The 12,303-nt window shown below is 43.0% G+C and overlaps 1 protein-coding gene across 1 annotated transcript in view; it reads left to right on the forward strand.

The window, feature by feature from the left end:
- DNAH14 (dynein axonemal heavy chain 14) overlaps positions 1 to 12,303 on the forward strand; it is a 333,831-nt gene that overhangs the window by 171,449 nt on the left and 150,079 nt on the right. The window contains exons 32-34 of the mRNA XM_019515912.1: positions 2,536 to 2,726; positions 3,660 to 3,788; positions 6,731 to 6,871. Of these exons, the coding sequence (XP_019371457.1) occupies positions 2,536 to 2,726; positions 3,660 to 3,788; positions 6,731 to 6,871 (461 nt within the window). The remainder of the gene's footprint in view (positions 1 to 2,535; positions 2,727 to 3,659; positions 3,789 to 6,730; positions 6,872 to 12,303) is intronic.

Raw genomic sequence — 12,303 nt, forward strand, 5'->3', positions numbered from 1 at the left:
CAAAGAAACATAGAGAAAAGTATCTATTTTCACTACAATTTCTGAGAATCAAGATGAAACTATCTCAGTGAACAACTTGGGGAAAGCAGTTGCAACACTTCAAAAACTGAAGGAGGCAGTTTTTCCAAATGTTGCATATCACTTTCATGACCACAAGTGGCTACGCCAAAGAGCCATCCTGGCACCAAAAAAGGATGCAGTCAATACCATAAACAAAGACCTTCTTTCTCAATTGCCTGGCACTGTGCAAAAATACAAGTCAGTGGACACTGTCCTAGACACCAGTGAGACAGTCAACTACCCAACAGAATTTCTCAACTTTCTCGAACCACCAGGTGTGCCTTCATGCAACCTGGAGCTCAAGATTGGTGTACTCATCATTCTTCTCAGGAATCTGGACCCACCAGCACTCTGCAATGGAACACGATTGGCTGTCAAAAAGCTCATGCCACATGTCATTGAAGCCACCATAATGACTGACCATGCAGCAGGACAGGATGTCTTCATTCCACGCACTCCAATCATTTCTCCTGACCTGCCATGTCTATTTAAATGGTTCCAGTTCCCCATCCACCTCAGTTTTGCCATAAGCATCAACAAGGCACAGGGACAGTCACTCAAAGTTGTTGGCCTCAACCTGCGATGCCCAGGCTTTTCTCATAGCCAACTCTATGTTGGTTGTTCCAGAGTTCACAACTGGCAATGGCAAAAACCTTTTCATCTTGGCACCAGATGGCAAAACATGCAACACTGTCTATCCTGAAGCTCTACGTGGATAAAAAAGCATCAAACACCATCATAAACGGGGATAGAAAAATGTCGTGAAATCCTCAGTGTTATGCTAAAGTCTTACAAAGTAAATAAATAATTATACCTCACAATTCAGTTGTTTAATACATTTAAATGTTCAACTTTTATAGGTTTTTGGTATGACCAAAAGCTCACAGTGTCAGGCTGTATCACACAAGTAAAATAAGGTACAAAACTAAACACATTATTAGTAGAGAGAAATCAGATAGAATGAAAATATTTTTTTTATAAAACATTAAAATTTGGTTACTGCAGCCCGTGCGAAGCCACGTACTTTGGCTAGTTAATAATATATGGGTATTTGATAGTAGATCAGTAGTAAATGTCCTTTATCTCTTGCAGAAGTAAAAGGAAAAGTGTTTTATCTCATACTTCAACTACACTTCTGAGCTACCCAGGCAAATACTTTTAACTCAAAACTATAAAGTATCTGTTACATTATAAAAGCTCATTTGTTTATATTGGAACGCTTGTTCTAGGACAGAAGTGTCAATGGGCTAGTCTGCAGGTCAGGTCAGATCAGGTCAGGACTGAACCCATGTGCTGCGTGCAGTGCCTGTGTTTGTCGGTCCACACTGCACTGCATGAACAATACACACTGGTCCCACCCCAGGGCTTACACTGCACGCAGCATACAGGCTGGACCTGGCACTGCATGTGACATGGGTCGGTCCGGGGCACGTACTATATGCAGTGGTTGCTCTGAAGCCAGGGTGCAGGGCCAGTCCAGAGGGGTGCCACACGCAGCCAGTGTGCCAACCCAGTCCATACGCTACTTGCAGTGCATCCTGTACTGGCTTTGCATATACAGCAAGCCCTAGGACCACACATGATGCACATGGCACAGAGGGCTGGACTGGCCATATTCTCTGCACATGGCCAAGGGCCAGTACAGGGCATGTGCTGCATGTGGCACCCTGCCAGACTGACCCTGACCTCTTGCTTGAGGATGACCCAATCCAGACCAACCCTAGAGCCAGCATGCAGAGCTGGTCCAGCATGTGTGCCATTTACAGTGCACAACCCAGGCCAACCCTTTGTGCCATATGTGACCCTTGTTCAAAAAGTATCAGTAATTTTCAATCAAAATGTGAAAGGAAGAACATGTTTATTAGCAGTGGTATAACACTGTGGTGCTCTACCTGTGGACAAGTGAACTTTCCTTGGCTAGCTCATGTGCAGAAATGTTAAATTATCCATGTATTTCATTACATGAGACATTATAACTGTATTAAATATCTGATTTCTTACTTTTATTGGTAGTAAAGGTTGAAATAATTACCATTTCTTATCTGTCTTTTTAATCCAGTGGCCAGCCCAGGGCCTCAATGCACTCTTATGACAAAACATGTCACTCAGAAAGCTTAAGGAAATGTTCTTTGCTTTAAATAACCTTGTAAGAAGTGTTTCATGAATATGACAAGTATGAGTGACTTTTTTCAGATGACCTTTATTATTTTGCTGTACCTTTTAATCAGAAATCTAATAGGAATGCTTATTTTGAAGATGGGCATATTATGATCATTATCCAGGAAGCCACATGCAAATACTATCATTATATAAAGGAAATATGTACTTCGAGAAGAATTAGATTTTTGGTAACATTGTTAAATGAAATTAGTAGGTTTAATAACCATAGTGGAATATCAATAACATAATGGAATAATGAGTACAATAAGATCCACTTTTAGTCAGATACAATGCTGACTCTATTTTCTGACACAGCTTTGAAGTTGATCCAAAGGCCATATTCTGCAACTAGTAATATCACATCATCATCTGAAAGTAACCAGGGTGTGATTGTTACCAAAATACAGTTTGGTGCCCATACCAGTGCTGCTCAAACCCAGACATGGATTCTTCAGAAATTAATCCTAAAAAGTAAAGACGTTCTGGGTGCTCCAAAATCCAAACAGGTAAATGTACTGATCTCTTCTAGTACAATTGGCAGTGCTAAAAGAAATTAAAAGGATAACGGAACTGCATAACCCATTTCAGAGGTGTTTTTGTCTAACTACTGTTGTGTACTTTAGAACTCTTGGGTTAATATCTTTCCTCTACTATTGTGCTTGCTTTCAATTTTTAGTGCAGTAGTTCATAATTCTGGGTGGGAATTGGGTGACGGCATTTTTCATAAATAATATATTAATAACCTTGTTTTTATGTAATCAATTTAAAAGAATCATAGTACCTACAAAAATAACTACAGAACTTCCAAGACATTTCATGTAGCCAGGCTACTCAATTAGCTAGATATTCTGATGAGTCTCCAACAATGAGATGTTGCTGTCCAGTACCATTGCTTTCTCCTTGGACATCATTCACAAATATGTAATACATTACATCCAAATAAGAACTAACTAAATGCATACATACATAATATTAATTTGTCTCAAGTTATTTCATGGTAGTGGTCCTTCCCTTGTCATCTTTTGCTATTGGAAATCTAACGTAATCTACCAACCTCACCCATGTATGCAAGAAGAATGAGAGGCTTCTTTCCTCAGAACCACTTTCTAAAGATTATATTGCTGGAGAAGCTGATCTAGGTTAAAATGAGAACATTGTCCCTATCTCTATTTGAATGAGATCAGGCATCTTGGCTATTGTTTACAACTATTTGTAGAGTCTCATCAAACCTGGGTTGTTCAGATAATGATATATGCTATGAAAAAATACTTCAGTAGATACACAAGTTATATGTTTTAGAAAGACAAGAATGTAGTGGATTCATAGCTACTTGCATGACTTCCCATCATTTTATGTTAATGCTCACTATTACAATACAAGAAAAATAAAGTTCAACATAGTTTAGATATGGTATTCAGTGTTGTTGTATTTATTCGAAGGTGCTAGTGTTCATTGATGACCTGAACATGCCGATGCCAGAGGAGTATGGTGCCCAGCCTCCACTTGAATCACTCAGGCAATTTTTAGATTTAGGAGGATTTTATAACAGTAAACAACTTGCATGGAAGGTATGGTGTGGATTTCATACTTTTATCAGTTTTGATAACTAGCTTTTTTCAGAAGTTAAATCTGTGGCATACGAGCAGAAAAGTATATGACCCTTAATTTCCTGTTTGTTCACTGAAAGGATGAAGTTTTTAGGTGCAGAAACCTAAGCAGTTTCTTCAAGGAAAATAAAGATCATTGTTTATTTATATACATTGACCCATGTTGAAAAGTATTTGAGCACATGCCTAATAGGGCTGTGTGAAGCTTTGGTCCCTGATTCAATTCAGCAGAGATTCGGCCCGATTCAGTGGCTGGATCTCCGAATCGAATCAGAGGACCCTTTAATCTCTCCGAATCAAATTGGAACCCTCCAAATCAATTCAGAGAGATTCAGAAAGATTCAGGGACTCAGATATAGACATAGCTTTAAATGTTTTTTCTACATACCCCTAGGTAGCAGGTGGGTCATGAATGCTGTGATGCTGGGGCACAGGGAGTGTCCCACAAAAACGTGGGGGACTCCCCAGTGTTCTTGGCAGCAGACCCGGAAGTGGATCAGAAGCACTTCTGGTCCACTTCTGGGTCTGCCGGGGAGCGTGCAGGGGCCCCCCCTCCACTCCCCGGCTCAACAACTGGTGCCTCCTGGGTCTGGGGGGGCACCTGGGGCCCCCCCAAGGCTGATTGCTGAGCTGGGGGGGCCTTGCCTGCTTCCTGGCAGACCCGGAAGTAAATCAGAAGTGCTTACAGTCCAAATCCAGGTTCACCGCTGAGCACATGGAGGGACCCCCCACAAACTCCTGTGGGATGCTCCATCCACCCCACCATTGCAGCATTCACAAATCATGCTAGTACCTTGAGGTATGGAGAAAAAAAAATTAAAGCTGTGTCTGTGTCTGAATCCCTGATTCTCCGAATCAGCATCGAATTTTCAGATTCAGCCGAATTGAATCAGGGACAGTGATCCGAATCAACAAATTGAATCACTGTCCCTGGTTCGAGCCAAATCTGAATCAAATAGGGCCCACTTTGCACACCCCCACTGCCTAACTTTGGTTTTGATTAATTCAATAGGATTTAAGTATATGTTTAAATATAGCTATGTGTTTGAATTCTTCCCTGATATTGAGACCATTCACACACACATGCACATGGATGAGATCCATAGCTCCTTTTTTGACAAATAATAGCTTGAGTATGAGAACAAAAAGCACTGAGAGAACAGCTACCTGTCTCTGATAACAGCTCTTGTCTGACCAAACTTTCTTCTTCCTAGATTTGGAGTTTTGGCTGTTCACAGACCTTGACCACCACCATAATCCCACAATCCCTATATCTCCCTGTTGTTGCTGTCTTGATATAAGACAACAACCAAAGAATCTTATCTTCTGCTTCAAGCTGTTTTTCTTTCTTATGTTTTCTTCTACCCCGACCACTAATTGCCCCTCTTAGACAGTAGCATAACTGTAGTAGAAGTACAAGCTCTGCCTGCCTCCACTCTCCAGTGCTTAGTGCAACACCTTTTCCAATCTCTGCCCAGAACATAGAAATTGCTAGTTACACCTCTGCACTCGGGGTTCTCTGTAGGCCTGTGCAGTTCAGCCAATTCGGGGGACAGTGATTTGATTCAGTAATTTGGTGCTGGGTGGGGCAGTCATGGTGGGGCTGGGAGAGCGGGCAGAAATTGGGGGCACTCAGGGGGGCTGGTGGGGCAGGCAGGGGATGGGGCCTGGTGGGGGTCCCCGCCATGGTCCCCTCCTTTTCCTCCAGCCCCCCTCCGCTGCCCCCTACTTACCAGCACAGAGTCTAGGTCCAGCTCCCTGTGGCAGTGAGCAGAGACTGCTCGAATCTCTGCAGCTCTCTGAAACTTTTCTGAATCAATTCAGAGAGCTTCAAATCTTTTTGGACCTTTTTATTGGTCTCCTGATTTGATCTGGATTCAGAGTTTCAACTGCCAAATCAGGCCAAATCTCCTCTGAGTCAAATCAGCACCCGAAGCTTCACACAGCCCTACTTCTCTGCACATGACACACACTGAGTAAGTTCTCTACCTTCCATCCCTTTCTCCTTCTGATCCCCCAGTTCTACTTACTTTCTGAAACAGGGTGCACATAACAGCAGCTTTTATTTCAGAAATAAATACTCAGAAGGAAAGACAGGTTAAGAATAGGAGCTGAGCAGGGAGTATATATAGACATAACTTTATACATTATATGAGAATTTTGCAAAGCTAACAGAAACTGTTCTTTTTCTTCCTATACATCTATATTTTTAACCTGTTTTTTCATTGAACTTTCCCCCTTTCTTTTTTTGCATTCTCTCTCTCTCTCTCTCTCTCTCTCTCTCATTTCACTTGTTTCTGTTAATTCAGAAATAGGTAAAGTGCAATTTCTTAGTCCAAAAGATAACTGTATATTTTCACCTATCATCAAAGAGAAACTTTATGTAAAAACTAGAAACATTTCAGCAGACTAATCAGAAATTTATGCATTCTAAAACAGTTCAACTACCCATGACTGTAGTCTAATTTCCTGTCATTGGTTAATTGTTAAAAAGGATACCTCAATTTTTGTTTGTTTGTGGGATTTACTTTTGCTTGCGGGGAGAGGTGTTTCTTTTTTAAATAATGATTGCAGGTCATTTTCTTTTTTGTCATTTTTCAAATAATTAGAATGTGGCCTGTTTTTTAAATACAATTTAGGATATTTACCATGAAATCACTAACATTTTTAGTATACTACGATGAAACTGTAGAGTTTGCCAGTGTTTATACAGAACCTACCACATGATTACAGATTATTTCCTAGGGGTCTGATCCTCTTACCATTGAAGTATATAAGTCCCAATACTTTCAGCTGAAACAAAATACAGACATTCAAGTGGGAACATTTTTTATTACTTCTGGAGTTTTGAAATGCTAATGCACTTGCTATCACTGAATTTTTTCCTTTTCTAATTCTCACAGAATGTCCAGGATGTCTCCCTGGTAGCAAACTGTGCTCCTACAAGTGGTGGAAGAAGTGAGATTAGCCCACGTCTTTTGTCACACTTCTCCATATTAGCTGTGCCTCAACCTTGCTTACAGTCCTTACAACGTATTTTCCAGGTAGCGGATATAATATTTTGATGAAATTATATCAGTGAATGAAAGTATGAAGAATGAATAGCTAATAAGATTTCAAGCAAAATATCTCAAATAATTTTTAATGTCATAAGGCATTAAAAATGTAAAATACAAGGAAAGAGATTACTTGAAATGTCTTAAGAAATCCATAAGAGAAATGGATTTTTGTGGGTGATATCTTTTATTGGAACAACTGCATGGTTGGGATAGACTTAAATATAGGCAAGCTTTTGAATGCAATGCATTGTTCTTTGGGACTAAGGAAAAAGCAGGCACAGCTACAGCTAAAATAGTTTGCAGGGGCATGATATTGGAGAAGATGCATTCACAGGAATAGGTAACAGACAAGAAAACTGCAAAAGAAACAATGACTTAATTCATGGAAAATCAAGACCATTAAAAAGGGGAGAGTGCATTTAACGCTTGTGGAATGGAGAGAGCAATCAGATTGTAACAAGCCATGAAGTCAGTATCTGTGTTCAGTCCTCAGCTCGTAGTGTCCAGCCAACTCCTGAATTTTTATTCCCAGGCTTGCTTTTTCTCTGCCAGGATGGCCGATCTCTTAGATAGGGCTTTAAACTAAGATCATTGGGGGATGGGGAAATGCTAACTGGAGCCTACCTGGGGAATAATATACAGGAAAGCTCCACTGACAGTGAAGCCAAGCCGCTCTTATGGAAGCTGAGAAAACAGCTCCCCTTCAATGCAACAGGCAGCCCGTGACCTCAGTAGAAGGACTTAGGTGCCTGTACACCAATGGTAGAGGCATGGGAACCAGTCCTCCTGCTTTCCACTGGGCACTATGATCTAGTAGGGATCACAGAGACCTGGTAGGACTCCTCTCATGACTGAAGCTTACCCATAAAGGGCTACATCCTTCACAGAAAGGATCAGGTAGGGAAGAGAGGTGGGGGTGTTGCCCTCTGTGTGAAGGAGCAGTACACTTCCCTATAGGCCAATGTTGGCCCCAAAGAAGAACAGCTTGAAACCCTCTGGGTCAAGCTCTGGGGGAAGCGCATCGAGAGAAACCTGACTGTAGGTGGTGTATACTACAGGCTGCCTAACCAGGAGGAGGAACGTGATCTAGCATTCACCCATAAACTAATGGAGGCTGTGCGTGCAAGGGACATGGTTGTCAAGAGTGGCTTCAACTATCCAGACATCTCCTGGGAGGAGTGCTGAAGTAATCGCAGAGCCCCTGGAAAAGGTCTTTCAAAAATCATGAGCCTCTGGAAAAATCCCAGAGGACTGGAAGAGGACCAGTGTTGTGCCTATCTTCAAGAAGGGGAATCATGAAGACCCAGGAAACCACAGGCCAATTAGCTTAACTTCTATTCCAGGGAAAATCCTAGAAACATTCATCCAAGAGGCTGTAAGTGACAAATATGCAGAAGGCACGATACTGAATGACAGCCAGCATGGCTTCATCGTGGGCAGGTCTTGTCTGACCAACCTCATTTCTTTCTATGATCAGGTGACTTGTCACCTGGATGAGAGAAAAGCGGTTGACATCATATACCTCGACTTCCAGATAGCCTTTGACCTGGTATCCCACAAGGTATCTTCCAGTTTTCTGATCAGTATCGGGCTCAACTGCAGGACCATGAAGTGGGTGTGAAACTGTTTGTGGGGTAGGACACAAAGAGTCCAAATGAATGGATCAGTGTCATCCTGGCAAGATGTGGGTGGCAGTGTACCCCAAAGGTTGGTACTTTGGCCCAATGCTGTTCAATATCTTCATCAGTGACCTGGATGAGGGGATGGAAGGCCCACTGGCCAAGTTTGCAGATGACACCAAGATATGGGGTTGTGTGGACACACCCGCAGATAGGCTGCAGATACAAGCAGACCTAGATAGGCTGGCATGTTGGGCAGAATGAAACCAGATGAGGTTCACCGTAGGGAAATGCAAAGTGCTGTATCTGGAAAGGAAGAACCCCCAGCACACCTACAGGCTGGACATCGCTAACATGACCAGCACTACAAATGAAAGGGATCTGGGGGTAACAATAGACCCCAACATGAATATGAGCCGGCAATGTGATGCAGTAGCCACTAGGGCCAATAAAACTGTGGCATGCATCAATCAGTTCATCTCCAGTTAATCCAAAGAAGTGATTCTCCCACGTTAGTCAACATTGGTGTGGCCGCAGCTGGAGTATTGCATCCAGTTCTGGGTGCCGCACTTCAACTAGGATGTGCTAAAGCTTGAGAGGGTCCAGAGAAGGGCCACCTGCATGATCAGGGACTTGCATGGCAAGCCATATGAGGAGAGGCTGAGGGATCTTGGACTCTTCAGCCTAAAGAAAAGAAGGCTGAGAGGGGACGTGATTGCTCCTTACCGCTATATCAGAGGCATACATCAGGGGCTCGGTGAACAACTGTTCACCAAGGCACCCTGGGGGAAAACTAGAAACAACGGCCACAAACTCCTGGAAGATAGTTTCAGGCTGAACACTAGGAAAAACTTCTTTACAACCGGGGTGTCCAGACTATGGAACAAGCTGCCCTCAGAGGTGGTGCAGTCATTTACCCTAGAGGTCTTCAAGAGAAGACTGGACAGTCACCTGATGTCTTTCCTGCTTATGCAGGAGGCTGGACCTGATGATCCTTCAGGGCCCCTTCCAGCCTTACGATTCTGATTTTATTAAGAAATTTCTGTTAAGAAATCCACCTCTATTTCAGAGCCTCAGTTGAGGCAGACATTCAGTATGTCCCCAAATATATTATATTTCACTGCTTATGAAACCCTTAAGATGTTATAATATTAATTCACCTTAAAATCAAGTTAGAGAAAAAGTTCCTTGAAGATTACCATTGGCCATTCTTACAATAATTTCCAGTTGCAAGATTTTGACTGAAATAGCCTTTGGTGTGCTGAAGAAAAGGCTTAGTTTACATAAATAATCTGCATTTTAAAAACAATACTTTTTTAAACAAGTTCTCATCTTTCTCTCTCCTACCTCACTTGCAAACTACTCTACAGTTTTTTCTCCATTCAATATGATTGACATTGGGTAATCTGGGATTATCCCGGTCTGAAGAAAATGGATTGGAGCAGCAGCAGGGAAAACTTCCCTTTATGTTCCCCAGACTGGGCTAAACCAGTGTAGGTAAGTCAGGGGGAGGAGCTGCTGTTTCACTTCTCTTGGGGACTGGGAGGAGTGTCAGGAAAAGGCTCTCTCTGTACCTTCCCCAGACTACGGTAACCCCCATCTGGAGAACATAAGGGGAGCAGAGGCTTCTGAGCTCTTCCCAGGGACCAGGAGGAGTAGAATAACTGCTGCTCTCCCACCTTTACCAGTCCGTGGTCAGCCTGGTCTGGAAACAAGTGGGGACCATGGGGCAGCTGCAGGCTGGAATGCTGCACATTTCCCATAAATTACTCAGGCATACATGAGATGCTGAGTAAATCCCAAAAATTTAATCACAGAAAACCCATGGCTAGTAAGTGTATGCCAGATCATACTATCCACTTTCAAAAGGATTCAAGGGTGATTCTATGATGGAATCTCTGTCTCCTTTTCTGCTGTACCACAGTCAAGACATCTACCAGGAAGTAAGTTTAATGTCAGGACCGAGATGCTGATAAGACCTCCCCAGGATCTCTTTTTATTCCAACTATTCTCCCCTTTTAAAAACAACCTCTTTTATTTTTTAAGTACCAGTAGTTCGGGCTATTATGTTCAACTGTTGTATCCTGGAAATTATAAAAAGTATCCCATGCTGTTTCAACCCACAGGAAATAATTTACATTCCTGATAGGAAAATCCTGCTACTAGTTTAGGGTTCTGTCTTTTGGTGGTCCTCCTGCACATAATTTGCAGCATTGGCATCTCTTTTCAGAAGAAAAATATTCCAGATCTGTACTTATATTGATAATTTGAGGAAGATCTCCACAACAGGTGACTGTTTCAATTCCAGTAACGATAAAGGGTGACGTCAGTGGTTCTGCTCCATGTCCTGCTGTAGCTGTCCTTGGTCCTGCTGTAGCTCTCCATGGCAGCCCTGGGCTGGTCCTCTTCCCTTTCCCACTGGAAGTGTTGGCATCACTTCTGCTTGTGGCACCAAGTCCTCCTCATCTGAGCTGGATGAAGCGTCCATAGACACATGGCCTGTAGACACATGGCCAGTCTCCTACATCTGGAACAAAGTCAGCATCCTCACTGCCTTGGAATAAGATTTCATCAGTGGATGTGTCGCTGTCATCCCCGGTTACCTGTGCAAGGCTTCAGCACTGAATATGTGCTGCCTTCTCATCCTGGACTGTAGAAAAAAAAGAAAAAAATGATTACTGCTGAATGCATATAAATAACAATCAAAGACAAAAGGAAAGAGGTTGATGTCATATATTTGGACTTTAAAAAACCTTTGTCTTGGTGTCGTATGTTGACCTCATGGAAAAATTGGGCGACTTTGGCCTTGACTATTCCACAGTCTGATGGCTGGGGAACTGGCTCTGAGGTTGGACCCAGAGAGTGGTAGTTGATGGAGCCAAATCAACATGGCATTCGATGACTAGTGGTGAACCCCAAGGCTCCATTCTCAGACCTGTACTCTTTAATGTCTTCATAAACGATCTGGACACTGGAGTCAAAAGCGGACTGGCCAAGTTCACTGACGACAGCAAACTTTGAGGAAGAGTCTCCACACTTGAGGATAGGCTGGTGATCAAGTCTAACTTTGATGGGTGGGTGGATGAAAACCTGATGGCATTCAATATGGAGAAATGCAAGGTGCTCCACCTCAGGAATAAAAACCTTCATCACATTTATAGGCTTAGCAGTGCTTGCTAGCACCATGACCAAAAGAGACATGATTGACCACAAGATGAATTTGAGCTACCAGTGTGATGCTGCAGCTGGCAAAGCCAACAGAACTCTGGCCTGCATCTACCAATGCATCTCGAGCAAGACCCAGGACGTCATCCTTCCTCTGTACTCGGCCTTGGTGAGGCCACAGCTGGAGTATTGCATCCAATTCTGGGTTCCACAATTTAGGAAGGATGTGGAGAAGCTTGAAAGAGTTCAGAGGAGAGCCATGCACATGATCAGAGTGCAAGCTGCGAGCTATGGAACTCTTCAGTCTGGAGAAGCGCAGGCTCAGGGGTGACTTGGTGGCAGCCTGTAAGTACATAAGAGGTGTGCATCAGGATCTGGGGGAACACCTGTTCACCACAGCACCCCAGGAGATGACAAGGTCCAACAGTCACAAACTCCTGCAAGACCATTTTAGGCTGGACATGAGGAAAAACTTCTTTACTGTCCAAGCCCCCAAGGCCTGGAACAAACTCACAGCAGAGGTGGTGCAAGCACCTACTCTGAACACTTTCAAGAAGCATTTGGACATTTATCTTGTCGGGATCTTTTGACCCAGGACCGCCACTTAATTCAGGAGGTGCACAGTCCCACCAA

Source organism: Gavialis gangeticus, unplaced genomic scaffold, assembly GCF_001723915.1.
Source record: "Gavialis gangeticus isolate Ggan-Ray unplaced genomic scaffold, GavGan_comp1, whole genome shotgun sequence".
Classification (NCBI taxonomy): Eukaryota; Metazoa; Chordata; order Crocodylia; family Gavialidae; genus Gavialis; species Gavialis gangeticus.